Consider the following 27,200-nt stretch of genomic DNA (forward strand, 5'->3'; position numbering starts at 1 on the left):
GTTAAATTAAAATCGGTTAATAAACAAAAAAGTTATTGCAAAAAAAACAAGAAAAGTGCCCATTTTCTAATTTGTTTATAACTATCGCATTTATTGTTAAAAGTTTATAAAACCTATGACAAGTTGAGGGTTTTGTAATACTTCAAAAGTGTGAACTTGTCCCAAAACTGCAACTTCACTAGCTTCATAGGTTTTCCAATTTCTCGTTATTTATTGGCTACGTTCCCTGTCTCTTGATTTTTTTTACTAACTCTAGAACATACTTCCTCCTGACATGCCGATCTTGATGTTGTTCATTAAATAGCTGAGCTGTTTTATTCGCACATTTATTGTTCATAAAGCAAAGCGAAATGATATCTACCCTTTCCGCAATGGAATAATAAACCATAGTGTTTAATTTTCAAAAACACAATTAAATAAACTACCAACAAACGCTTCCAAATAATACTGGAAAATAATTTGGAATCCACTAATTTTAAGTTCATTGTGTGTGTATAGCATTTATTTCTGTTTTTTACAAATGTGTTTTTTTTACGAAAGTGATAACAAATCGCCAAAAACCAATGTAACTAAATTTATACCATTGGCGTACTTAACTCGAATGACTGACATTTTTACCGTTACTAATTGTTTGTACATAAGTTTCAACTTTAAAATCAAAATTCTTAATAAGTATTGGGCGGAATTATAAAATTTAAAGTCTGTTGTAAAGAGAATTGCAAGAGCTTTCAAAAGAAATATTACTCAACCTCCAATGCCATTTAAATATTTTGGGGTGATGCTTATCGTTGCTTGGGGGGTGAAAGTGGCGGAGTCAAAAATACCAGCAAAGAATGTCCCTCTTTAATCTAAAATCGACGGGTCTTAACGTTTTTATTCTTGACGCAGTTCCTGAAAGTGGCTGTGTTCGTTTTCATTTGGCCACCCTGTATAATGAATTTCATTAATCTTACAATATACAGTACAGCCTTCTTATACCACAATACAGCACCATATTGCAGATAATATCTGTTACAGATCCCCTTTTTCAAGCGTACTGTTCTGAATGTAATTTTCTAAAACGATTTCATCAAACAATTCCATTAATCTAAAATGACTAACTCTGTACGTAGTTGTAAATGAACTGGAACCGGAATGCTCCTCAATAGCAACTTCTCTGATACTGCAGAGCAGTATCTTAAGTGAAAACCGTCACGATCGTCACGAACTCGGGACACAATCCTACGAGTAAAAAGTGATTTCAGGTCTTACAACGAAATTACGAGTATATGGGAGGAATCATTTAGCAAACTAAACGATCTGAACACACTGTGCCCCTAGTATCATAAATTAAAGTCGGTCTTAACTGCGTCATATAATGGTGGCGTGAAATGAAAACCGTATCGATAAGGGAGGATGAAATAGAAATGCCTGTTAATGGCAGGGTGTGTATTCCTTATTAATCTGGTGATATTAACGGTCTGTAATGAATGGTACAGAGATCATATCAATATTTTGCTGACACTAAAAGAAAAACAGAAGTGTAAGTGGTATTAAAGGTACTCCAAGAAATAACAAGTTAAAAGTTGATGAGAAGACATGTCTAGAAACTGGAAGAAAATTATCAGAAAAATTATTAAAGTACCTACCTACTGACCACTTTTTCCAAAGAAATAATTGACTGTTGTTTTTAAATACGTAAAAATACCTTCTTACTTTTGCAAATATCGAAAGCATAATGATATTACAAAAAGAAACGTGAAAAGTAAATTGAAATGTATTTTTTGGGGTCTGGCGATGACTTTCACAGACTTTTGCTTGCACCATTCGAAAGAGCGCAAAAAAATAAGTTTCAAAAAAGTCATCCCGGTAGCTTCTTTCTAAGTGCCACAATCTATTTGCTAAGTAAGAATTTTGAGAAGCTGGGCACAGCATAGGCACTATGACGTCACAGCGCTGCCCTCTCGTGGCTACCGCTCAGCAGCGCGGATTACTCTGTCTTCAACGCACGTTTACTTGGTCATTCCTTGGTCGAATCCATTCAAAAAGAATTCAGCGTATAAAGGAACTCTTCTACTTTATAATGAGCCCAAGTTTATTACAAAATATTAAATAAAGGGTTTTCCAAAAATGGCTTTAGGATGTTGTTGTTGTATAAAAACCAAACCATACGGAATATTTTGGGTTTCTTTATTTTAAATTAAAATAACATCGATTACAATTAAATGTGAAAGATTATGTCGTTTAGATGTCCACCACGGCTACGATGGCAGGCATCGATTCGAGCATTGAAATTGTTGGAGATATTTTCGATCATTGGAGCTTCAATCTCACTTATGGCGGCTCGAATGTTATCTTTTAGGGTTGGAATATTTCTTCTTGCTTTCTCGTGTGGTGTGGCATGTAGCACCATCTTGTTGAAAGTAAACATCATTAGTGTCAATTCCATTTAATTGAGGCCATAATAGTATATTATGCAACGATCATGTAATGATGGTTATTAATACACGAGCATTAACCGGGATACGAAACGAGCCGAAGGCGAGTTTCGTATGGTTTATGCGAGTGTATTAATAACCATTACATGAGAGTTGCATACGCTATTTTTTCTACACCCGATAAATAATCAAAAACCATAAATTTTATATTTTTATTGAACACAATAGGTAACAGTAATTATTCGTATTTCTATAAAAAAAATCTACAAAATTGTAATTAATACCTCGGGTATTGGTATTGCCATAGATACAAGAAAACTATAAACATTTTATTTGTATTTTCGGAGAATGTCGAAATATTATTTGTATTTCTCCAGTCCATAAACCGTTGATAAAGTTTTTCGTACACTTTCTTAGATTTTTGGGGTAAAATATTTTGAACTGCATTTTCTGCTTTCTCCGATATGTGTGGAGGAGTCGATGGTAATTCTTCTATATCGCTGATATCAGACATTTTGATAAATTATCGAAGTTTAGCTAGGTATCTACGAAAATTTAATACGTACTGATTTTGACATCTAAAATAATTACATAGGAACCTAGGATAAACGTCAAATGCACAGCATGCTTGATTGAAAAATTATGGGTTTCTATTGATTAAAAATCTGTATCGTAATGAAAAATCTGTATCGTAATGGGTATCATTATGAAACGGATTATGGGCATATAAGTGCATTATTATAATACGGGTGTAGAAAAAAATCTGTTATCATCGCATTATAATGTTCTCCAGTCACCGTAACAGCATTGCCGATGTCTTCATTCTTCATTGTCTTAAAAAAAAAAATGGGCCGATGATTCCCCCGGACCATAAGCCGCACCATACCGTACATTTTTGTGCATAAAGTTGTCGTTCGTGAATCTTCCGACGGTTTTCTTCCCCCCAAATACGGCAATTTTGTTTATTAACTGTACCGTTTAACGTAAAATGCGATTCATCACTAAAAATTATTTTATGCGCAAAATGTGGATCTGTTGCTCTTTGTTCTAACATCCAAGTAACAAAATTTCGGCGTTGCAAATGGTCCCTTTCCTTCAAATTTTGAGTTAACTGAATTTTGTACGTGTGGAGATGCAAATCATTGTGTAAAGTTCTCCATAAACTGGTTTGCGTAATGCGTAATTCTTGAGATCGCCGTGGAATAGATATTGATGCATCATTTGCGACACTTTCCCGTACAAGGGCAATGTTTTCAGCAGATCGTGCGGTTTTTGGTCTTCCTGAATGTGGTCTGTCCTTAACAGACCCAGTTGCTTCAAATTTCTTCACTAAATTTCGAATTGTTTGTTCAGAAGGACGATTGAAAGCTCCGAAAAAAACACGAATTCTGCGATGAGTTTCTTTTATGGACCGACCATTTCCATAATAAGTTTTTATTACTTCAATACGCTGTTCTGTCGAAAGCGGTGCCATGGTAAGATTTGTATATGAATCACCTTAACACATTTACAATTTTACCTGAAACACACAATAAACACTGTGTAGTTATAGTAATTTAAAAGCCATTTTTGGAAAACCCTTTAGAACAGCCAGAATATCGTTTTTAAGAAAAAAAAATTATCTCGACTCCTATTTTTAAGCACTATTTGATGTAGTTGGTTTGAAATCTGTATATTAAAAAACCGCCGAGATAAGGACCCTAGTTACGGTTTTTTTATTTTTGGTTTTTTGTTAATAACTTTTTTATTTTCCAACTAAAAAATCTGAAATTTATGCAAACGCGAGACAATGTAATTACCTTTCGATCCTTTTTTACCAAATTTCGATATCTTGACTTGGGCAGAAGATATACGCGCTCGCATTTTCGACTTTATAATTTTGCAGTAAGCCGCCATTTTGAAATTGGCGGTCCGGATTGCGGGTATTTGTTGAGCACCCCAACAGTCATCGTTTCCTTTAGTTTTATCCATTTTCAGTCAAATTCGTTCTTTTTATTTAATGCTGAAAATTTTGCATCTTTTTTTCTTCACCATTAATTTTCCAATGTAAAAAAAATTTTGCGAGCTTTCGTAAAAGCCTAACCTTTCCACAGGAACAAAATCGATAAGTATACCCCATGTCGATTAGAGGCTTATTTTCAGAGATATAAGCGAAAAACTGAAAAAAGAGCAATTTTTTCTTTAGTTATACACAATGTGACACTCAACCTCTACAAATACACAAATTTAGACTTTTATTCTGTGTATTTTTTACTTAATTTTAAGCCCATAAAATTCGAGTTAGGTCCGATTTTTGGAACAGGCATGTGTTTGATCTAATTCGCCCGAATTAACAGTGGAAACGCTTATCGAATAAATTGATCGATGCGAAGCTTCAGATCAGAGGCAGACATGTACAAGTTATTGTACAATGACGCGAATAGTGGGATTACTAAAATATGAAGTAGTTGATTAAGAAGGTTAATTAAAAAAGGAGATTTTAAGAACAGGTCAGGTTATAACGTTGTTTGGATTGGCCGATGATGTCGCTGTGCTTCACAGGGTGTTATCAAAAATCACCTTAATCAGATCGGTTGATATGTCGAGTTCTTTCGACAGTGCGCTGAAGTAAGACACACCAAAAAATAATTCTATCAGATAATTTTTACTGTATTTTCAAAAATATATTTCTGATTTTAATGTAAAAGGATGTTGTTTATGTAACAGTGTTTTTTGGATAATATTTGTATGTTTGGGACATTTCTGGAAAATGTAATCTTGCAATTCTCGTTGCAAATGCGGAATATCTTAAAATGGAATCCGTTCTCAAACCAAGTCTCACTAATTTCCCGCAGACAGACCTACCGCGAAAATTACGCGAACGACACCTTAAATTATGCAAATGAAATGACTACATGGGTTTTATTCTGTTTCAGGTGGCGTGATCGCTCATGTTCAGGCGTTGGTTAGAGGAACGGCCCTGCTTCCCTGCGATCTCTCTGCGTCTGCGCCCAACGATTCCGTCGTCCTGGTGGTGTGGTACAAGGACGAACATACGCCAATTTACAGGTAGCTGATTATTTGTAGCAAAATGTAATGTTAATTGCAATTATTGTAATGGATTTTACTAGAAAACGGCTCATGCTATTAAAATCTAACAAGAGTACCTTTTTTATGCAAAATATGATAAATTATAAACCGTTTTGAAGTTATGCAATCTAAACTGTTTCCTAAGTTACCCCTTCAAGGGGCCGTATCTCCCTTAGAGGCCGCCACTGACAAAAAACTCTACTGAGGTTTTCATCATATTTCGATATGTTTTACACACTCTCAAATTTTGAGTACTTATTCCGTTAACACCTTGTATAATCTTTGAAGTCATTCTCTGCAGATACGAACTTGTTTTTTACTTTACAACCTATTTTGTTAATATTTCTAATTGTGAAAAAATGTCGTTATCTCTTCTTGCAATAATGGTTTCCAATTCCAATCGATTAAGGTCTTGTGTATTTCTTAGTTCACAAATATTCAACATGCCTGGGGCATGGTACTCTTCCTTTGAATATTTAGAAGGAATTATGCCAAATAGAAGAGACAATTTCATAGTTTGATAAGATTAATTCATGCAGAGTTTATCAAAGAGAATTCTGGCGTATATTGAAGCAATAACTTCACCCAATCTAGTATCAGAATATACCGTTGGAACGGATAAATCAATAACCTGGATTGTAGTGAAAAACAAAATTATAAGAGTAAACGCAGTGTTTTAAAAAGTCATAAGTGTTCAATTTGACCCCCATTAACAGCTAAGCACTTGTGGATTCTAGAGATAACACCATCAGTCACCGCCTTTGCTATTTCAGCTGCAGGCAATTCATGGAACGCTCTTCGTATTCGAGCAATCAAATCCTCTTTTGAAGCAACGCGTGTAGAATAAACTTTTTACTTTATTATTCCCCAAACATAAAAATCTAATGGAGTGAGGTCGGGAGACCTGACTGGCCGATTCCACGGTCCTAGGCGTCTCATCCATCTATCTTCAAACATTTCAGTCAACTGTTGATCGATTTGATTGTGACAATGATGTGGAGCCCCGTCTAATTGATACCAACACTTCCTTAGTTGGTCTAAAGGTATAGGTATCATCTAGAAAATCTGCCACAACCGGTTGCAAAATATTGAGATATCTGTCCGCATTTAAATTTTCTTCGTAGAAATGGTAAGAAATTTGGTTATCTTTAATTAGACAAAAAATATTTATGCTAAATTTATTTTAAAAGTTTCTTTCCCGGATAACATGAGGATTTTCAGATGACCACAAATGAGTATTATGTCTATTAAAAATACCTTCTCTCATAAATTTTGACCCGTCTGTCCATATAATATGTTGCAAAAATTGTGGATCTTCTTGGTATCGCACTAACATCGTTTCACAAAATTGTACACGTTGCACGGCGTCACCCAAATGAAGAGAAGAAAGTAGCTTAAATTTGTATGGATGCATATCATTAGTTCTTAGCATCCTGTGAAGGCTGAGGATTCTGGATGAACATTAAAATAGGCTAGCACATTTATTACATTATCTTCGTTTGAAATTATTGGCTTTAGTAAAATTCTTCTTTGTGCATAAATTCGGTCATGTTCTAGTTGATTTACTAAAATTCTTCTTAACTTTTTTCTGCTAATTGGTGGCAAATTGGGATATGTCCCATTAAAAACTGTACATATTCTGCTTATAATCCCATTGCAATGGCCGTGAATGAATAATAAATTTAAAATATCAGCATTTGAATATGTATTGTTTTCCATTTCTTATAAACACTAAATTAAACTGTCACTGCAAAAGACTAACAACAAATTGACATTTTAGTTGTTTGTTTTGAAGTTTTGCTAAAAATTCCACAGCTATCCTCGCAAGAAATTACTTACATGATTTTAGGTCATTACACAAAAAATAGTAGATAACTTAAAAACTATAGTCTGTTTAGAAATGAAAGAGAGTAATAAAAGCTTATTATGTATGCAAATCGTAAATAAATGTAGTACTGGTGCCTATATTCAATATTTTTATATTATGTATTTTCCGTATAGATGAGGTGTACTTTTAAAAAAACTTTGTGTGATCGGACTGTACTAAATTGTAGCAGGTAGCTAAAATTTAATCCCCGACAATCCGTCTTTGTCTATGCCGCTTCAATTTCTCGGTCCATTTCTCTTATAAGTAAACAATATAAAAACAGCATTTCAAAACATGATTCTACTTTAAGCATCATAACTGGGTTAAGAGGGTTTTTAGTAATTCAAATAAAATTATTCAATATTATTATCAAAATATTTATTTAAATTTAATGAATAGACTTTTATTCCACACAAAAATATATGTATTTTGAAAATTCAAATTATGGTGAGTAAATGTAGTGTTGTATAAATGTACAATAAAGAAAATAAAAAAGTAGGTATATTAAAATTCATCCTCTGAATATTCTGATGAATTATCTTCGTCTCCTAGATTGATAACGATAGGTTCCACAGTAACGTCAATTAAATTATCGAGTTCCCACATTTTCTCCTCTTCTTTTTGTACATGATGTATACATCTTTGCCAGTTATCTGCAGTTACTCGTTCCAAGGAATTTTTTAACAAAATTTTCACGTCACTTAATTTAAACGTCGTATTATTTCGCGCTACATCTCCTTTTACCTGCGCCCAGACTAATTCGATTGGGTTAAGTTCACAGTGGTAACCGTAGTACCGTTATTTGGCGATTTGTTGTCATTTCATCGATAACATATTTTTTCTGATTTTTATTAAGATTGACAAGTGTCAAAAGTTCCTTTTTCACCATATTTGTTTCAAAAGAAATGTTTATTTCGGATAACCATTGAATTATATCGGCTTTCCTCCAAGAAGTCGTAGGCGTCCGCTCGGTCTGCCGTGAATGGTAACTGGCATTATCCATGACAATTACAGACCCCGGAGGAATAAGATCCAACATATGTGTAAAATACTCTTCGAAAACATCTGCGTTCATGTCTTCGTGATAGTCACCTGTATTTTTAGATTCAAATAAAAGTAAACCGCCATCTACAAAACCACTGGCACTACCTATATGTGTCACTATTAATCTTCGCCCTTTACCTGAAGGTGTATACAGGGTGTTCCATTAAAAAAAACAACTTATGAAGGTTTGATGTTAACTAAACTCGGCATTAAATTTCTAGCACCTTGTATGCAATTAAGCCACTTTGAAAGTATGGCTGGAAAGCTAGCTAGCTATCCCCCCTATAAATATACTATAAAATACACATGGTTTGAAGCTAGTCACTGTTTCTTTCCATTTTTTTTTTGGAAAAAATAAATTATCTCGAAAACGCTTAATTTTAGGAATAGGGAAACTTCATAAAAGTCCACCTAAAATAACACGTAGAATCTAAAATTGCAATAATATATAGGGTGTTACATTTAAAATAAACAAGTTGATGGCGACTTCCAGTACAACCGGACGTGGTACGTGGACGCCATTATTTTAGTTGCGAAGGGCATGTCCGAAAACCCGGTATCCCAAATTTTCAAAATTCAAATCGAAGTAGCCTCTGAAATAATTCTAATGGGCCGTCACCGTGAGATACCCTGTATAGAGACGTACTTATCAAACTGAACACTGCGTTAAATAAAAAAAAGTTTTATTACTCGAAGATAAAAACTCATACCAGAATATTTGCAAGTTGAGACCGCAGTTAACTATAAATACCTCCACTCAAATCGCCTACACAATCATTCGGTGAAAACTGGCGTTGAAAATTTCTTTCACCGATATCGTTCAGACTTTCCAGACGCAAAAAGTAGATATGAAATTTCATTATACCTTTTCAGCAAAACTTTCCCAACAGTTTGTATTTTAAACTGTATAGATTTATCTCGCTTTTATCGAGTGCCGCTTGGAAATTGTATTTTTTCAATAAACTCCACTAGTTAAATTGTTAAGGTCAGGCACCGTGTAACTTTAATTACTAGCAAATTTGCCGCCTCTTCATCAAAGTTTCACAGGAAACTTATCGCGGAAAAGTTACTGACGTATAGGTTTGTATATCGTTATTTGAATCTTAACGTTTTTCTAGGGGAGTTATTATTAAATAATCACATTTATTTCTTTTATAACTAGGAAAATATATATGCAGCACATTCTAGTTAAGGGCAATTAAAGTTGTCATAATGTTTTCTACAATACCTACAGTTCTTATTGTTAAGAATAAAGTGTTCTTTGCACGATAACATAATTTGTGATATTGATAATAATATGAACAAAACCATAGGTATTCTATATTTAATGTTGTACAGGCTGGTCCATTTTAGATGGGATTTCAGGGTACCTCAGGAACTACTAAAGATATGATAAATCTGACACCACGTTCTCGAGCTCGATTTTCATGGCAAACTCGACTGTCAAATCAGAAATTTGCTATCTTCATTTGTTTCTGAGTTACAGGGCGATTCTCGTTATTGTGACACTTTTGGACATGTCTGTATCTCAGCTGTTAAATAAGTTAGAGTTAAAGTGAAAACTGCTCAAGACTAATTCTTTGGCGTAGAATTGAATGCCGGTATTAGATTTTTAGTAGGTCTTAAGATTCCGGAGTTATGACCCGCAGTTATATTTTTTCAAATGGAAATCGTAGCTGGTTATGACCTAAAAAAATGGAGATTTTTTTTTTGCTTTTCGGCAATATACCACACGCTATAGTTATTTTTCCAAATGCAGAAGATACGGGGTGTTTTATATAAAAATTCGATCCTTTTTTACATTTTAATATGGCTGGCTATGAGAATACATACAAAACTATAATTCTTACTTTTACAAAACTCATATCTGTTGTAAAAATATGACGTTTATTTAAAATATACCTATACTACAGATAAGAAAAGAGAGATTTCACTTCAACTGAAGATACAATATTAAACGTAAATTAAACAATAGTAAGTACCTACATCAATAAAAACTTTAAAAAATGATAGCTAAATGTTCAAATTGCCGTCCCTCAACTGTCACACATTTCACGCATCTTCTGGCAACGCTTCGGGTAGCATTCATTAAATGTATACGTATTTGAAATATTATTAAAAGGAATTTTAAATATAATATCTTTTAGAAAACCCCAAATGAAAAAGTCCAACGGATTCAAATCAGGTAACCTAGCTGGCCATATGACGGGTCCGTTTGTTCCTATCCACCTATCCCCTAAAATTTCGTTAGTATTATATTATCACACGAGTATATGTTGTGCATTTAAAATAAATGTCATATTTTTGCAACAGATATTACTTTTGTAAAAGTAAGAATTATAGTTTTATCTGTATTTTCATAGCCGGTCATATTAGAAAGGGAAAAAAATACAATTTATATATAAAACACCCCGTATCTCCCGTGTTTGTAAAAATAACTATAGTATGTGATATATTGCTGAAAAGCGGAAAAAATCTCTATTTTTTTAGGCTATGGTCATCTACGATTTCCATTTAAAAAAATAAAACTTTGGGTCATAACTCCGAAATCTTAAGATCTACTAAGAATCTAATAAAGAATTAGTCTTGAGCAGTTTTTACTTTAACTCTAACTTATTTAACAGCTGAGATACAGACATATTAAAAAATGTCACAATAACGAGAAACGCCCTATAACTCAGAAACAAATGAAGAGAGCAAATTTCCGATCTGACAGTCGAGTTTGCCATGAAAATCGAGCTCGAGAACGTGGTGTCAGATTTATCATATCTTTAGTAGTTGCCAGCCTGTTCTTTACCAAAATTTAAAAAGTTATGGACAAATGAAAGTATTGCTTTTTCCTTTTGTTTGTTTTGCCACTCAAATTTCTAATACAGGTAACACGAAAAAAATAGTCGAAGGAGTGATATTAATAACATTATGGAATTTGTGCAGTAAATAAAAGTGTAATGAGTCAAAGCGGTTGTGGAAAACAAATATCAAGCTATGTTAATGTTAATTCTCGTAAGTCAGATATTTTTGGTCATTGTGAAATTCAGATGTACAAATTCCATTACTTTTACCTGGGAACAATGCCATATCTTGCAAATTTGGAAGAGTATGGGTGTGAAATCTTTAATTTAAATGTAACCCCAATGATGATGAGTCTGTAACTCCGTTGTTTGACGATTTTTTTTAACTTAAATCTCTTTTCATAAGCTTTCCGAATATGTAATAATATATAACTATATCACGCGCGTGCGTCATATACAGGGTGTCTCATAATTAGCTGCCAACCCTGAACAGGCCGATTCTACAATCAAAACTAAGTAAAAAAGTTCATATGAACATGGGTCCGGAAATGCTTCCTAAGGGCACAGGGACCCATTGAAGAGGGAGGAATGGAAATCATTGTTTTGCAATATCTCTCAATCGCATTGTGATAAATGAATGAAATTTGGTTTACGTAGCTAAACTTTGATGAGCAATTTGATGGACTAATCCATTTATTTCCACAAGGTCCATTGGGGTGGGTACGGGGGGGCCTTGGTACTTTGCGTGTGTAACTTTTTCATCTTTGACTTTTTAACAAATTGGACAGCAAATTCCGTTTTCCCGAACTGTTTTACGTTAAAAAGGTACTCTTGTTTCAAATCGTTATCTTTAACGGTTTCTGAGAAAATCGCTCTTGAATTAATCCCACTTTGGTCAATTTCATAGTAATTTAAACAAAAAATAATAATAATAATTTTCCTTTCCTCTCTTTTCCATTTAAAGGATTAATTTTTATTTAATTTAATTTTTTATTATTATTTTTTTATTAAAATTAGATTAAATTTAAACAAAAAAATTTTTTTTGTTTAAATTACTATGAAATTGACCAAAGTGGGATTAATTCAAGAGCGATTTTCTCAGAAACCGTTAAAGATAACGATTTGAAACAAGAGTACCTTTTTAACGTAAAACAGTTCGGGAAAACGGAATTTGCTGTCCAATTTGTTAAAAAGTCAAAGATGAAAAAGTTACACACGCAAAGTACCAAGGGCCCCCCCGTACCCACCCCAATGGACCTTGTGGAAATAAATGGATTAGTCCATCAAATTGCTCATCAAAATTTAGCTGTGTATACCAAATTTCATTCATTTATCACAACGCGATTGAGAGATATTGCAAAAAAATGATTTCCATTCCTCCCTCTTCAATGGGTCCCTGTGCCCTTAGGAAGCATTTCCGGACCCATGTTCACATGAACTTTTTTACTTAGTTTTGATCATAGAATCGGCCTGTTCAGGGTTGGCAGCTAATTATGAGACACCCTGTTATTTCATTTTGCAACTAAGGCTAAAAAATAAAAAAACAAAAAAAAATGTTAGATTTCAATGTAATATTATGAAATCTACCATGAAAAAAATCAATGCGATTGTGGAAGATGCTCGGGATCGTCCAGACTAATAATTAGTTAATTTCTTTTGAAGACGAAAAAAAAGTACTTTACTGTTTTCTCGTGGAATGCAACGGAAAAATGTTATAAACGAAAAACGTGAATTTACGTAAAAATTATACAATTAACCATATGAACATAATACATAATATTCAGCATCTATGATAAATTCAGCTTGCCTAAACAAAAAGTCGCGTCCAACTCTATATTTCCTGGCCTATGAAATGTGGTTTAAAATTACGTAAAATCATTAAAATGATGACTAATGTTATTAATTTCTTTATTCGAATAAATAACCGAATGATTAGTGTTTATCATGTCAATTAAGTAAAAGTGTTTTCAGTTCGTTTTTTAAGTTTTACTCGAAAATGCGACGTTCATTTTAGATTAGAAATTACTCGAAATTTTCGAATAAAATGAAAAACTATTTTAGTAGTATAATTAAGAAAATAATTCTCTGATCGAAGTTTAGGCGGCGAAATCGTAAGATTCTTATTAAAGATTTTTCCTAGTGTTTCCACTACAGGCTAATACATCGGGTATTAAAAAATTGTAAAGAAAATTAAAGCACCAACTCCTTTACTATCGGAACTTACTTAAGCACCAACACTGTATATTGCACATTTACTTACTCTTACTTATTATTTGGCTAAAATGCAGTAACAATAATCTAACTACTTTACAATACTAGAAATCGTCAAAGAAACAATGATGGGGTCAAATCGGTCTTGGAAAACCTACTTTGAACTTGAGCGAACCTCTTTGACTTTCATCAAGTAATTTACTGTTGAACTTAAGTCTAGTTTCTGGCATTCATAGCATTTTCAAGGCATAAATCAATCATCCTGGACATTCATTAAGGGTATAAATAACGAGCTATTGTTTTCAATTACACGAAATCCATTTACTAATAAATGTCTCCCTAGGTCTAGAATAATGTTCTCAACTGCGGCGAACAGGTAACTTGGCACAAAGTAATGAAGCAGGGACAGTTATGATATATTACTGAAGTGTTTACCGGTTGGGACACTTAAAATATTTATTTATTTATGTATTGGGAAATACTCTGGCCATTGGACCTGTCTTAGACTTGTATGGCTAATGGGGGTCTAACAAAATTAAAGGAAAGTAACTGAATTATACCGTAGAAATTATTTGATTACTGTTTTGTAGAGTTTAGACGACAGTCAACGTTATATGAAAACAGATAACAGTCACAGAAAATAAAAAAGTGGTCTATTATTTTGATAGGACCCTGTTCTTGGACCCCCTGATCATAAATCTGACGTCAGTTATGCTCCAGCATCTACCACTTTCGAGAAAATGACCACCATATCCTCAAAATATGTTTTTTGGCGAATATGATGGTTAAGGATTAGTAATAAATTCTCCAGATAAACTCATATTTGGTACACTTGTGCCTAAAGCAAACGTCCTCATTTTTGAGTAATCCCACCCCGTTTTATGGTTGTCGTGCATTGTCTTTGCCTATTCCCATCGTCCCCACGATGTCGAACCCGCTGAGTAGGAATCTAGAGAGAAACCCAATTCATAGGAAAGGGTGTTTCACTAAAACTATTCCGTAGTTGTTTTTAATCAGCGTTTCCCTCTTGCAGCGAACTTTATTTTCTTCCACAGATGTATGTAGTAAGTTTCTTTTTACGTCTAAGCTTATATTTTCCTTTCAACATCCAATGATAGTCCCCCATCATATTCACATCCCACTTACGCTGATACCTTGTTTTTCAGGTACTTTAAATATTGGTGAAATATTCCACCTTACTCATTACTGTAGTCACTTAAGTTATGGGGAAAGTAATCCACATAATCCAAGTGCTTTGAAATTGAAATTTTACATTTATGACAATTGTAATCACCTGAAAAGTTGTATGTTACATTTTTGAAGTACAAAGTCTTCACCGCGAAATATTTTACGAATTTAAATATATCCTTTTTATGTCCCAAATCCTATCTACCAGTTACAATGACTATGATATAAGTATTCGTCATTCTGTGTGTTAGTTGCAATTATATATAAGGGTTCCATAAAAAAATGTATTTATATTTTTTGTTCCCATTCATAAGTTTCACGAAACATTACCAGAAACAAGGCCTGTAAAAATATTGTACAGTGTACAGCGTAATTTTTTTTTTAGATAGAACCATTACCTACTATTTTGTTACGTCAGGGAAAGAGGGCCACCATTATTTTTTAATGACCTTGTTCACCCTAAAAAGTAAAACAGCTGCAATTATGTACTCACATTTAATTAAGGACCCTATATTACTTTTTTTTATTTTTGCGATAGGTAATGACGTTTGCACCAAAAAATTGTTAATAGATGTACACGAAATGGACATATTATTAGAATTCATAATACATATTTCTACGGGAGAATCTACGAAAACTATAACGTTTTTCTTTAATTGCCGGAATAGTTCTCAAATAATAATTTATTTGTGGCATGATATCAGTTTTTTTCTGTTAATTTTTTTGCGAACGGCGAAAACAAATTAAACTATAATGAAACAAACCTTTACCCCAAAACAGTCAATCTGATTACTTTGAAAAAAAAAAACAAGTTCAAATGCTCAATGAGAGACGACTTGTAAATTTATTGTTTATATTTGAGACAGAATAATATAAGCTAATTTTGGTTTCCCATAAACTCTTGTTTATAAAGAATTGCATTTCTTTTAATTAAAATGTCTAGAAAGGATAATTATTGTTTTCTATTCTCTAAATTCAATTGTTGGTTACTTGTTGTTAATGTTCTATCTAGAAAAATATTTAACTTTTCAATGGTGAAAGGCCAAATAGCAAAAATGTCGTATTACGTACCTCCACCAAACATGGGTTTCTTATTTAAATTAATATAGGTTTCTTCAAAAAAAATCTATATAAAGTTTACTTAAAATTGGTGATCCCATTGCCATTCTGAAATCTTGTTGATAAAATTTATTATTTAATCGAAAATATGTAGTTTTTATTCAGAAATTTAGTAATTGTTGTAATTTTCTAATTTATTTTTGATAATTTTATCTAGTGGTGTATTGCTGAATAGACTAAGCACATTCCAACAGAATGTCCAATAATTGTCCAAGTAATGTTTGATAATTTCCAATAAATTTTTTGCCAATTTAGTACAAGGAGCATTAATAATAGAACAAACTACTGATTTTAAAGGAATATCACGCTTGTGAATTTTTGGTAATCCATATGCGTGGGTGGTTTACTAAAATGCAGATCTAAAATGTTTCTTTAATTATCTAAAAGTTCTTATTTATATTTATACATGGTAATTTACAACTTATACAAACAAATTTGGGAATAGATGCGTTTTGAAAAATGGAGGATATATAGTAAAAATAAAATTTGTAAAGTTCTTATAGTTTCCGAGAAAAAATTCTTTTTGGACAAGTTCTTAATCACCCTGTATAAATGTCCTATAAATTTTATTTCCTATTGATGTAGGTTGTCTTTTCATTTAATATAATGTCCTTCATTATTTAAATTAGATATTTTTGTAGGTATCTTGTGTTGTTTCATTTAGAATAACTGTAGCAATTCTTTTATAAACTGACAACATTCTAATATTATTACTATTTTTTATGAATAGGTATACATATAATTTCTTTTCCTCTAATGAAAAGTTATTTTTAATAATTATGGACATATTCTCTCTGGATTTCAATCTATTTATTTCTGTATTCATTGGCTAAGTTTGATGGTAATTTTTGTGCAGTTTGATGTTACTAAGTCAAATTTAGGAATATTTTTTTGGTGTTAAAGCATAATTTAATACTTTCCTCAGAACTAAATTTTCAGACGTAGGTATTAAGTTGTCCATTTGACAGATTAATGACGGGATTGTCATTTAAATTCAAAACTTTGTTTTCTATTGCTTAATTTAATTTTCATTTTTTTTTATTAATTTCCTTTTTGTAAAAATATAAAATGTTATCGTAGATACATTCATAATCCTTCTAGCTAACTTGGGTATTTTGCAGATGTTCAATTTGTTTCTCTCTATATCTCTTATTAACTTTAATTTTTTTTGTCTATGGACCTAAATTCTTTTGCGTACCATGGGTTCAACAGCTCTTCTTAAAATCTTATTACATTTGAAACTTGTGTAAGGTGCCTTAAGTCTTAATGGCCTTTAGGATGATTTTAAGCTGCCTACACTTGCACAAAGAAGTTATACTACAATCAGGGTCAGCTAATTTTTTATTGATTGATACTAAGATTCTAAAAAATTGTACAAATATTAAGAGCATTTCTTATGTTACAAAATTGTCTGAAGTTATTTATTTGTGGAATAGTTTTCGTTTTATTCCTTATCTATTAGTTTTTTTATGTGAATAGTAGTAGGAAAAAAACGCAGACTATGTCACAACTAATAACTTCAAATAATATCTGGACTTATGTTTATCTGGAACGTCTTGGTGTATTTTCGGAAAACAATTTAAGGCGATCATGTGATTTACGGGTAATAGAGCAGGATTTTACTGGGCTATATTTAGAGTAATGTTACGAGAAACCTCGCCTTCCTAAATTTTATGAAGAAAATTTGGATATGTATAAAACCGAGCCATAACAAACTCTTTGCCGTTCCCGGCACATATTACTCGTAATCTCTGATCGTAAGCGAGACATAAACCGCGGCAGCTCCTCGTGACATACGGGCCTATAACGATTTTAAATCCGCCCTACGCAGGCGGGATACAAAGGAAGAAAAAAGGACTATTAAATGCCCGACTTATTTTTCATAGGGGGGTGCGTTTCATTTCTACCGAATCTTTGATTAATGATCCGCTATCAATTTTTGCTCACGCCACAACACAGCAGCAAGCCGGGTACTATCGCGGAAAATTCGCGAAAGCGTAATTTTCCCTCCCCCCTCGCCGTTTCGGGCAATAAAAGTTTATTAAAACGTAGAACTTTGCAGGAAATAGGAATTGTTTCCTCGCACGTTTAATATTATAACACTGAAAATCATTAAATAGTTCTTTATGGTTTTAAATCCTGAAAAAGTCAGATTTGCGGGAGATTTATAGCGTTTTAACATCTCTTTACTGAGGTAATAATTATTTTATTTGAAAGCAATTCGAAGTAATCAGTTTGAAGATAAATTAATTCAAATTCTGAAAGATATGTCACAATTGTATTCTTTATTATTCCTAAACTGTGGTAGAAGAAGAGATCTAATTCCAATTAGTCCAAATTTTTTTCACAAATCGCTTACAAATATGTTATAGGTTCGTACATTAAAATGTACGAACGTCTCACAATAATTATTAACAATTTACGTCGCAAAAAGAATTGCAATTAACAGAATATGGCAAAACTCTATGGTTAATTAAACCCTATGAAACTTCCGGAAGTGCATGTACAAAACTCTCGACAATTATACATACATTAAACAACGAAGCATGTTTGTAGCAGCGCATGCTCTGGGCCATGCATTGTTGTCAAATCTCATAATTTAAAGGAAAGGTTAGTAAGAAGCAAATTTCCACGCCATCTGTCATGAGGTACTTACTGCTCTCTGGTGCGTTGCTTTTTCTGGCCTGGAGCCCTATCCCAGATAAACGAAAATATATTTCTTTTAAAGATAATCTATAAAACAGCCTTTACAAGTAATCTAACAGAAAACTCAAGCAGTAATCAAAAACGATAAATGAGATACACAAAAATGAATAAGTAATATGTTTCTCACCTGATTCTTACAACATATACATACGATATACACGACATTTTGTGGCTAATCTTCGAGTACTGGTATCAGAATCCTCTTCTATGGCGTTTCAAATTTCTGGTTTTCACTCTCTGAGCCTCTTCACGTCCAACATTAGCGTATTGACGTTCAAAGCTCCCTTAATCTCTTAAATGTTGCACCAGTGTTACAAACATTTTCTTATTCGATACTTATAAGTCGGGATGATCTGTCTGATATCGTCTTCTTTCTGACACAAAGTAAAAACTTGAAAATGAAACAAATAACTTTGTAAGACATTTTACGAACACCTTCTCATAAACCGACAAGTCAAAAACTAATAGAAAAATGTAACCAACTGAAACAGTGATGATGAAGTCAATTGGCATGGCAGTAGCCGCTTTCAAGCGCGGATTGCAACAGCGGTGGCTACCTCCGTTGCACTTCGGAAGCGTTCGGAACATGATGGAATTCTGCTTAAATTTAAACTGGTCACAGTTTAATTTTGTTACTATTTAATTTATTTTGGATACGCTGCTAAAGAGGCTGAATAAGAAAAAAGAGTGGAAACATACCGTGTTTCTGTACAAACCGGTTTTAAATATGTTCCTCAATATTTAATAAATCATATAAAAATTTGTATGTTGTTAAAAACGATAGGATTATTTTTTTTAGTGATTGGGGCGCTTCGACCACGGTGATATCAAAAAAATATGGTGACTGTAAAATAAAACGTCGCTAAGTCATACAAAAGCAATATGTATTATTCAATTATTTTTATTGTAATGTCCCACAATGTAGGTTGATGTAAAATAAGTGGTAATTCTGATAATGATATAAATCTCGCTAACTTCAAATGTTATTATAAAAGTTTTATTAGAAAACACCTTGTATATTAAACGTGCATCCTGTATAATGGTTTCTTGTTGTTAAGTATCGACTCTCTACTATCCATGCTGTAAATCTGTTGTCGGGCTTGGTCTAATATTTTGCTAGGTTCTTAAAAATTCTAAAAGGTTTCTCTAAACCATTTTCATTTCAAATAATATCGTGCATCATAGTTGCATTGTTCTTTATTATTGTAATAAAAAGAGTACCTCAATTTAGCGACTTCAGTCATTTTACTAAAACGTTCCCTTTGAAAATATTCCAAATGTTTCAGTTCATTTGTAATATATCTGGGAAGTGTTTCGATTTTAATAACTGTTATGTCTACTACAATTACTGTAGTTTTATGACTGTACGCTTTCAGACACTAAGTAGTACTTTTTGTACAAGTAATTTTGCCATTTGTGTAATAACACAGGAAGTTCAAATGTAAATATAATGTACACAATGATATGTTTATTCCAGTTCCAATTTCCGTAAAAAGCTTTAATAATAATAGATGAAGGTTACATACAAATATTCGTTGATTGGTCAACAGCGATAACATCTAATTAAATGAATGTACTCCTAGAAGTAGAAGTCCCAGGTCATATATAAATGATATTGCGGTGAATTATTTTATATATATTTTTTTATTTTAGTTAAATGATATATAAAAAAATTAAATATTAATTAATCAAGCCTGGATATATTGTATTTAAACAAAATACATTAAACCAGAAACGCAAAAACCAGAGGATCAAATAACCAGTAACATCAATAGAGATAAATTGTAGAACTCCAAGAAACGCAAAGAAGAATTTCCATTTGGTCTACTCTGCAATATGTAAGGACCTAAAGCTATATTGTCATATAAGCCTAATCTAACATTAACACAAAATTCATCCTGGAAATTCCTATGTCTAATTCCGTGAGGATTTCCAATTGTTCATACATATTGTTGTTTTGGGATTGCCCAAAATTTGCGACGCCTTGCTCGTGTTCAATTTATTATTCGGTCGGGAAAAAATTTACCATTCCTTCGCTTCTTCTCGTTGATTTTTTACAACAACTTCTTGTTCACTATTGATTACAGTTCTTCTATCACCAAAATGGCATTTTTTTACTGTCTTCTATTTGGAAATTTGGAGTTTCCATCACAGTAAGCATATACAAAATTTATGTGGGCATATTGTTGACTTGAAATTTTTAGGTGTGCCGAATTTTTAAAAACTTGATGCCAGAAGTAATAACGATAAGGGTGTAGGTTAAATAAAACAATCCAACGCATCTGTGATTGTTTTTCACAGTCAATACATCGGCCAATATATTTGTAAAAAAAACTACAAGATAGTTAAATTGGAAGAATCCAGTTTGGCGCAATACGGTGGCAGGTACTAAATAATATTAAGATATATTGTTTGTTCATATCTGAGTGATTTATCGAAACATTTCGATATTTATTCCAGGCCCTACTACTTTTTTATCTAATTATTATACTGATTATCCATATCTCATCTTCTTGTTAATTTGGATATTTTTTCGATACTATTCACCGATATAACCTTTTATTCATATCTGTACAAAATTTGGTTTGGTTATCTTTGACAGTTCGGAAATTAAAAAATCTTTTTCAGAAAAATATAATTCCCTTTATCTCAAAATCGGAGAACATACGTCCTAAGCGTATGATTATGGGAACTTTTTGCAATAAAACAAGATTCTATAACGGATTCTAAAGTCCTAATAAAAAAACTGGGACTCCTTGTGCGGTGGTGAGAATTTTATATTTGTTTTTTTTAAGTCTGAAGCAGAACTATTTTCTAAAAAACTAACCCTTAACTGATTCTTTTGGCCCAATAGTTTATTTCATTCATTTTTTAAAACATAAAGCAATATCTTGACATTTTCTGTTTTAAAAAAGTTGTAAGAAAGCTTGACTAAATTATTATATTACCAAATGTGAAAGTAACTCCGTACATTATTTTATTTATATGTAACGTTTTATATGGGCATTCACCAAATGACCCACATTGAATGATCACTCCTCGTTATTTCTACTCTAATATTACAACTATTACTACGACTTTGTCTTTATCTTTAATTTCTCTCCTGCTGAAGCGCACACTAAAAGAAATGCGCTATTTTTTATTAGAATAAGAACATAAAAAAACAGATAAACACTTCAATACTGGATATAAAACGCGTATTGCTAACATAATCGTATTTAATTATAAACCGTATTCTTTAATAAATTATTGTATAAGTAGTACCTATACAACGCTATTTATACTCTTTCCAAAATGATAGCTGTAACTGTTATTAAAGTGTTTCACAATCATTATTAAAACATCTAGTACTAATTATTATAAGTTTTATAATAATAAATGTATTAAACTGTTGTATACTCGATCTATATGAGTTGAAAACATATGACATTAAGTTTGCAGGAATTTTATTGTAGAACTGTAATTATTACAAACTAAGATTCTATAAAACATTTAAGTATGTAATAAAAAAACAAAACAATTGCAAACCATGAAACAGTTGGATAGTAGTATATAACTTTCCAGTTCGTACAATGCTGTTTGATCATGTATTCCACAAAACATGTGTCTATGTGCTCATCCAACTAGAAGAAGCGTAATAGTCGATGCACAGCGGACTGTCGGAAATTTTACGATCATAACAGATTATGCACTGAAAGGTGATGAGCACTTAACCATTATAAGACGTGTTTTACATGTTAAAATCATTATGAAAACGAATACAGCTGTTATGGTATACATATTCTGATATTTTTATATATTTTCCCTACTATACAAATAACAGATAACAATATAAAAGTAATTCATTACAATCTTTTTTTCATAGATTTATAAGGTCTATTAAACGCTCTCCAGCTAAACCCATTGAATAATGAGTATGAAGATGGGTGTTTCTTTTTAATAAAAACTATTGTTATATGCTGTTAATTTAGAAAAATATTAAATTTTGATTTTAATTTTGATTTACTCCTTTCGACTCGAATTTGTTATACTTACTTTTATTTTACTTTTCTACCTCGGCTAATTCTCAGGTTGGGCACAAGTTCTCTTTATCTCAGTGTCGGTACAAACTCCCAGAAAAAAAAACAGTTGCATACAATTGGTTAACATTTATTTTTATGCTAACTCAAGAATTAAAAGCAATTTGATTATTTTTAATATCGGAATCTTTAAAATGAAAAACCATTCTCTTTTTACACATTAAATGATTGTCACATTTACCTTGTTATTTGAATTTCATAATCTATAAACGTTTTATTATCATCTAAAACATTCTAGTACTGTGGAAATGTATACCTGGTTGCTGACTTACAAAGTTATCAAATATTTTATAGAAATGCTTTTTAGACTACACTTTTTGTTAACTTACGCCTCCACAATATAGATGGCCTCACTTTCGCTCATCTTTACAGATCAATTCTTGAAAAATGAATATTTTCCTGCGTTATCTACTGAAAAATCTTAACCTAAGAAAATAAGTACACTATCCTATTCTAAATGATGAAATTGAACACGATTTTAATTCTATCTATAAGTGGAATGAGTTTATATGAGCTCTCTTTACGGTACGTATTTGCTTTAAGTCTTTCAGATCTGATTGTGTTATATTTTACCTTGAAAATATGAATTCATATTACTTAATGTTTATAATGAACCTTTTTTTATTTCTCACTTATATCCTGGTTTTTCGTAGGTTTTCCCTCCGTTCTGTTGGTGTGGGGATGAAGTTCTGGCCTGAAATTCTTTCCACTTTGCACCTTGGGATGAATATGGGTAGATTTTTCTTTCCCACGATGTCTTTTGGTCCTTGGACTTCTGGTATGTTTTTCTCGATGTATTCCTGCTATATATTCTTCAATAATTTCCTTTTTTCTAGCTTTTGTCAAAATTTCTTATGGAATCTCTCTGGATCTTATTTGTTGACTGACTTTCATGGTAACCGGTCTTTTTTTGTTCACATGGGCTGCTTTTCCGTACACTGAAAAAAGGATTTATTTGGACTAAATAAATATCGTTTGCCATAAACTAATCCTAGTTTTGGATATTGCCTAGCATATATAGTATGAAAAGTAACTAATAATAAGTTCATAGTTTTGTAATAAATCTTATTTGAATGTTAATTTATTTTTACTGTAATATTACATTTCGCATCTTTATTATTAATCTACATATTTTAAGATGTAGATGACATAAGAGTATTAGAAATATATCTTAGCTTAATGTGAACTAACAGTTTTTCAGTGAAAATAGGTTATTTTAATATTAATAAATCAATGGTTTATAAAATGTGAATTGTTTTTTACACTAATATTGGACGTATTTCTTTCACGATTAATCTCAAAATTATGTCCATTCTCAAATTTAATTAAATTGATAATTAGATAACTTATCTAACTATAAGTTTATAATTAAATTTGAAAAGGAACATAGTGTTGAGACCTACTAATAGAAAAAGCACATACTAGTATATACGATACTTTTATTCGAACATTTCATTTTTGCTAAAAATTAATTTTAAGACAAATATATCGCTCAAAACTACGTGTCATAGTTGTTGACAGTTTAATGATTAAAAATAATTTTCGGATTTTTAAATTAGGTTTTATTATAAATTTATGAAACTACAACAGCAACACTATATCCTTATCTAAAACTGACTTTTTGACGATTATTACTTGTTTGACCCTAGCTTCCACAGATTCTGCATCCATTTTAATTAGGAGCAAACGGAACCAGCACTCTGTAACTAATAACTATACGCGCATGTTATATTATGAATATAATCTAAGAACAACAAGAAACACTACCTTTTGATATAGTCCATGCTAGCCTACTGAACTACACAATTCACTACTGGCACTTTGCACACAGTCGCCATGATGGCAAAGATACGACTGTCAGGGGAGAACATAACTTGGTCACGTGATTGGAGTAATTTTTAAATAATATTTTTTAATATTGAACTGATAATAGTTTTAAACTATACAAAAATTTAACTTTTATAACCAGCTGGTTCACATTTAAGAAAATTATTATATATTTGGAATAATTTCCCTTTAAAGTTTAATTGTAACGTTTGATAGGCCAATATAAAATAATATTTATTAAATAAAAACGAATATAAATTTGTATTAAAAATGTATTCTTTTAATTCGCCTAACAAATATTCTAAAATCATAAATTGTTATATTAAATCTAATTTGTTAATTATAGACAAATCTATTGTAAACTGTTTCATTTTTTAATTCAAACAAATCAAATGACTTGTATTGAATGTAACTGGTTTAACTCAATTTAACCAGCATAAATGTAAACTAACTGCATTCAAAACAACCGATTGCTTTAGTAGAAAGTAATTGTTTTTTCAGTGTATGAAGTTCTTTTAAGGTCCGTCCAAATGAATAGTACTTATGTCACTTTCACTCATTCTCTTTCACTTTGTGTTTCTGTTTCTTCCACTCACTTCTTATCTAATTCTTACTTACTATTTACAAAATTTCTTAAACTAACAATAATGTCCTTTTTTTTAATTTATCTTTTAGCTGTTACTATCATTTATTTCTCTTTTGTCTAAATCCGGGTTTTGTCTCATGTCATGTAGATTTGCCTTTAATTTTGACAACTACTGTCACCTTATTTTGTAGTTTCTGATATTTTTTACTATTTTAATTTTAAATTTCTCTTTTCTCGTCTTCTCTATTTATGTGTCTTTCTTGGTTTTGATTCTATTTTAGATATGATATTTCTATTATTAAAGTTCTATATTAGGAAATTTACTATCTTATAATTAATATTTTAATCAAATTTAGGTTTATATCATGTTTTTAATGGTTCAATTATACACTTATTTTACTTTTTACTGGATTTTCATCAATTAGATCTGCTTTTCTTGTGTAAATGCTTCTTTTTCAAACTTTAACTGAAAATTTTCTGTCTTAATTTTATAATTTTGTCCCTTTCAGTGTGTGTTGATTTTCAAAAACGTCTCACTCTATATTTGTTATAAAAGTTTTAATATGCGCTATACACATTATTCTATAGAAACAGTTTCAGTGCAACCTAAGCCACATTTCTGAAAATAGAAGATGCTGCTCCACCCATTACATTTAACGTTTTATAATCTTAATGGCGCCGCGCGCCGGAATAAAAGCTCTGCGGTCGCGTCTAGATTTTATGTTTCCAGATCACGGAGACGTCCGACTCTTATCCTCGCACATAAATCTAGGATGGGACGTCAAATCGGGAGAAGTAGACGTTGACCAAGTGCGATAACAATCCTTGTTTCATATTTTGCTCGTTTAGTTTCGAATCCTTTCCGATGTCAGGTTTTCTTTTCCCAACATCTCGCCTAATCCACTTTGCGGTCGGACGACACCCAGCTAGATACCGGGAATTCTTAGCGGGAAAGGGGACGCGCGTATGAGAGAAATTCTTCCTTAGGGAAATCTGGGCTGGATCTCGGCGTATCGGTTAATCTGTTCGGGACGCATGCAAGTAGTCTATTGTGTTCTGTCAACGAGATTTTTATTTTTTTTTTGCGGGCTTTTATATGCGCGCTCCCCCAGATTTTAGTTTTTCATACACTGGGAGAAGTAGTTGCTCTTTATTTTATAAAAAGGTGCAAGAGCGATTTTTTTAATTTGTTAATTATAAATTGTTAAGTAAACCCACAACATATACCGGGTGATTCAGTTTGGTATTCGCGGGCCCTTTTATTTTAACAAATAGCAATAACAAACCCAATATATTTTTAAATCGCTGTTCAAACTCTATCAAATGGCATTATTAGATCGTCTCCATGGTAACATATGTCGAAATTGCTGTAGTCAACTGTTTTTGTTCAGCTATACAGGGTATTGAAAAATGTTGTTCAGAGAATTCTACACTGAAAGAAATGCGCTTTATTCTTTATTAGAATTCTATATGCCATTTTATGACCATTGTATACTATATGTGACAGTTAAACAGGTGAATATTGGATATAAAACGCGTACTACTAGCACAGTTGTATAGTGATTATAAACCTTATTCTCTATTAAATTATTGTATAACTAGTATACAACGTTTTATATACCCTTTACGAAATAATAGCAATAACTGTTATTAAAGTGTTCCATATCGTTATTAGAACATCTAGTACTGGTTATAAGTTTTTTAATAATAAATGTATTAAACTGTTGTATACTCTGTATGAGTTAAAAACATATGACATTAAGTTTTCAGAAATTTTATAGGATAACTGTAATTACAAGCTAAGGTTCTATTGTAATCATAAAACATACATTTAAGTATTAAAAATGATGACAAATCGCTCCCAAAACTGTCCAGTATATTTTCTTAGCAACGATGCACTCGTATTTTCTTGTATTACATGAGAATTTGCACTATAACTCTTCCACCTTAAGAATGAAGCATCCCCTGAAAGGTTTAGGTTCTTTCCATCTAATTCTATTTCCTCTGGTTGATTGACTTTATACCCATGCTCTTCTTTGTCACCGTTAACCTTCTGTTCCTCCACCTTATGTAAAACTTAACATCAGCGGTTTCTAATAGGGCATACAAAATAATAATTTTTAAGATTTAGACAAGATTTACAGTTAGATACTTACATAACATTCCATTTCACGCAACGTGATATGATCATGTATTCCACAAAACATGTGCCCATACTGTCTATTTTCATCAAACTATACGTGTAATAGTCGTAAGTCGATGCACAGCGGACTGTCGGAAATTTTACGATCATAA

At 31.9% G+C, this 27,200-nt stretch overlaps 1 protein-coding gene across 1 annotated transcript in view; it reads left to right on the plus strand.

Annotated features, from left to right (window-relative positions):
- Nucleotides 1-2,881: 2,881 nt before the first annotated feature.
- LOC108907619 (nephrin) overlaps nt 2,882-27,200 on the plus strand; it is a 372,803-nt gene continuing 348,484 nt past the window's right edge. Inside the window, exons 1-2 of the mRNA XM_023457403.1 lie at nt 2,882-2,900; nt 5,333-5,465. Coding sequence (XP_023313171.1) covers nt 2,882-2,900; nt 5,333-5,465 — 152 coding nt within the window. The remainder of the gene's footprint in view (nt 2,901-5,332; nt 5,466-27,200) is intronic.

This window comes from Anoplophora glabripennis, unplaced genomic scaffold (genome assembly GCF_000390285.2).
Source record: "Anoplophora glabripennis isolate ALB-LARVAE unplaced genomic scaffold, Agla_2.0 scaffold43, whole genome shotgun sequence".
Lineage (NCBI taxonomy): Eukaryota > Metazoa > Arthropoda > Insecta > Coleoptera > Cerambycidae > Anoplophora > Anoplophora glabripennis.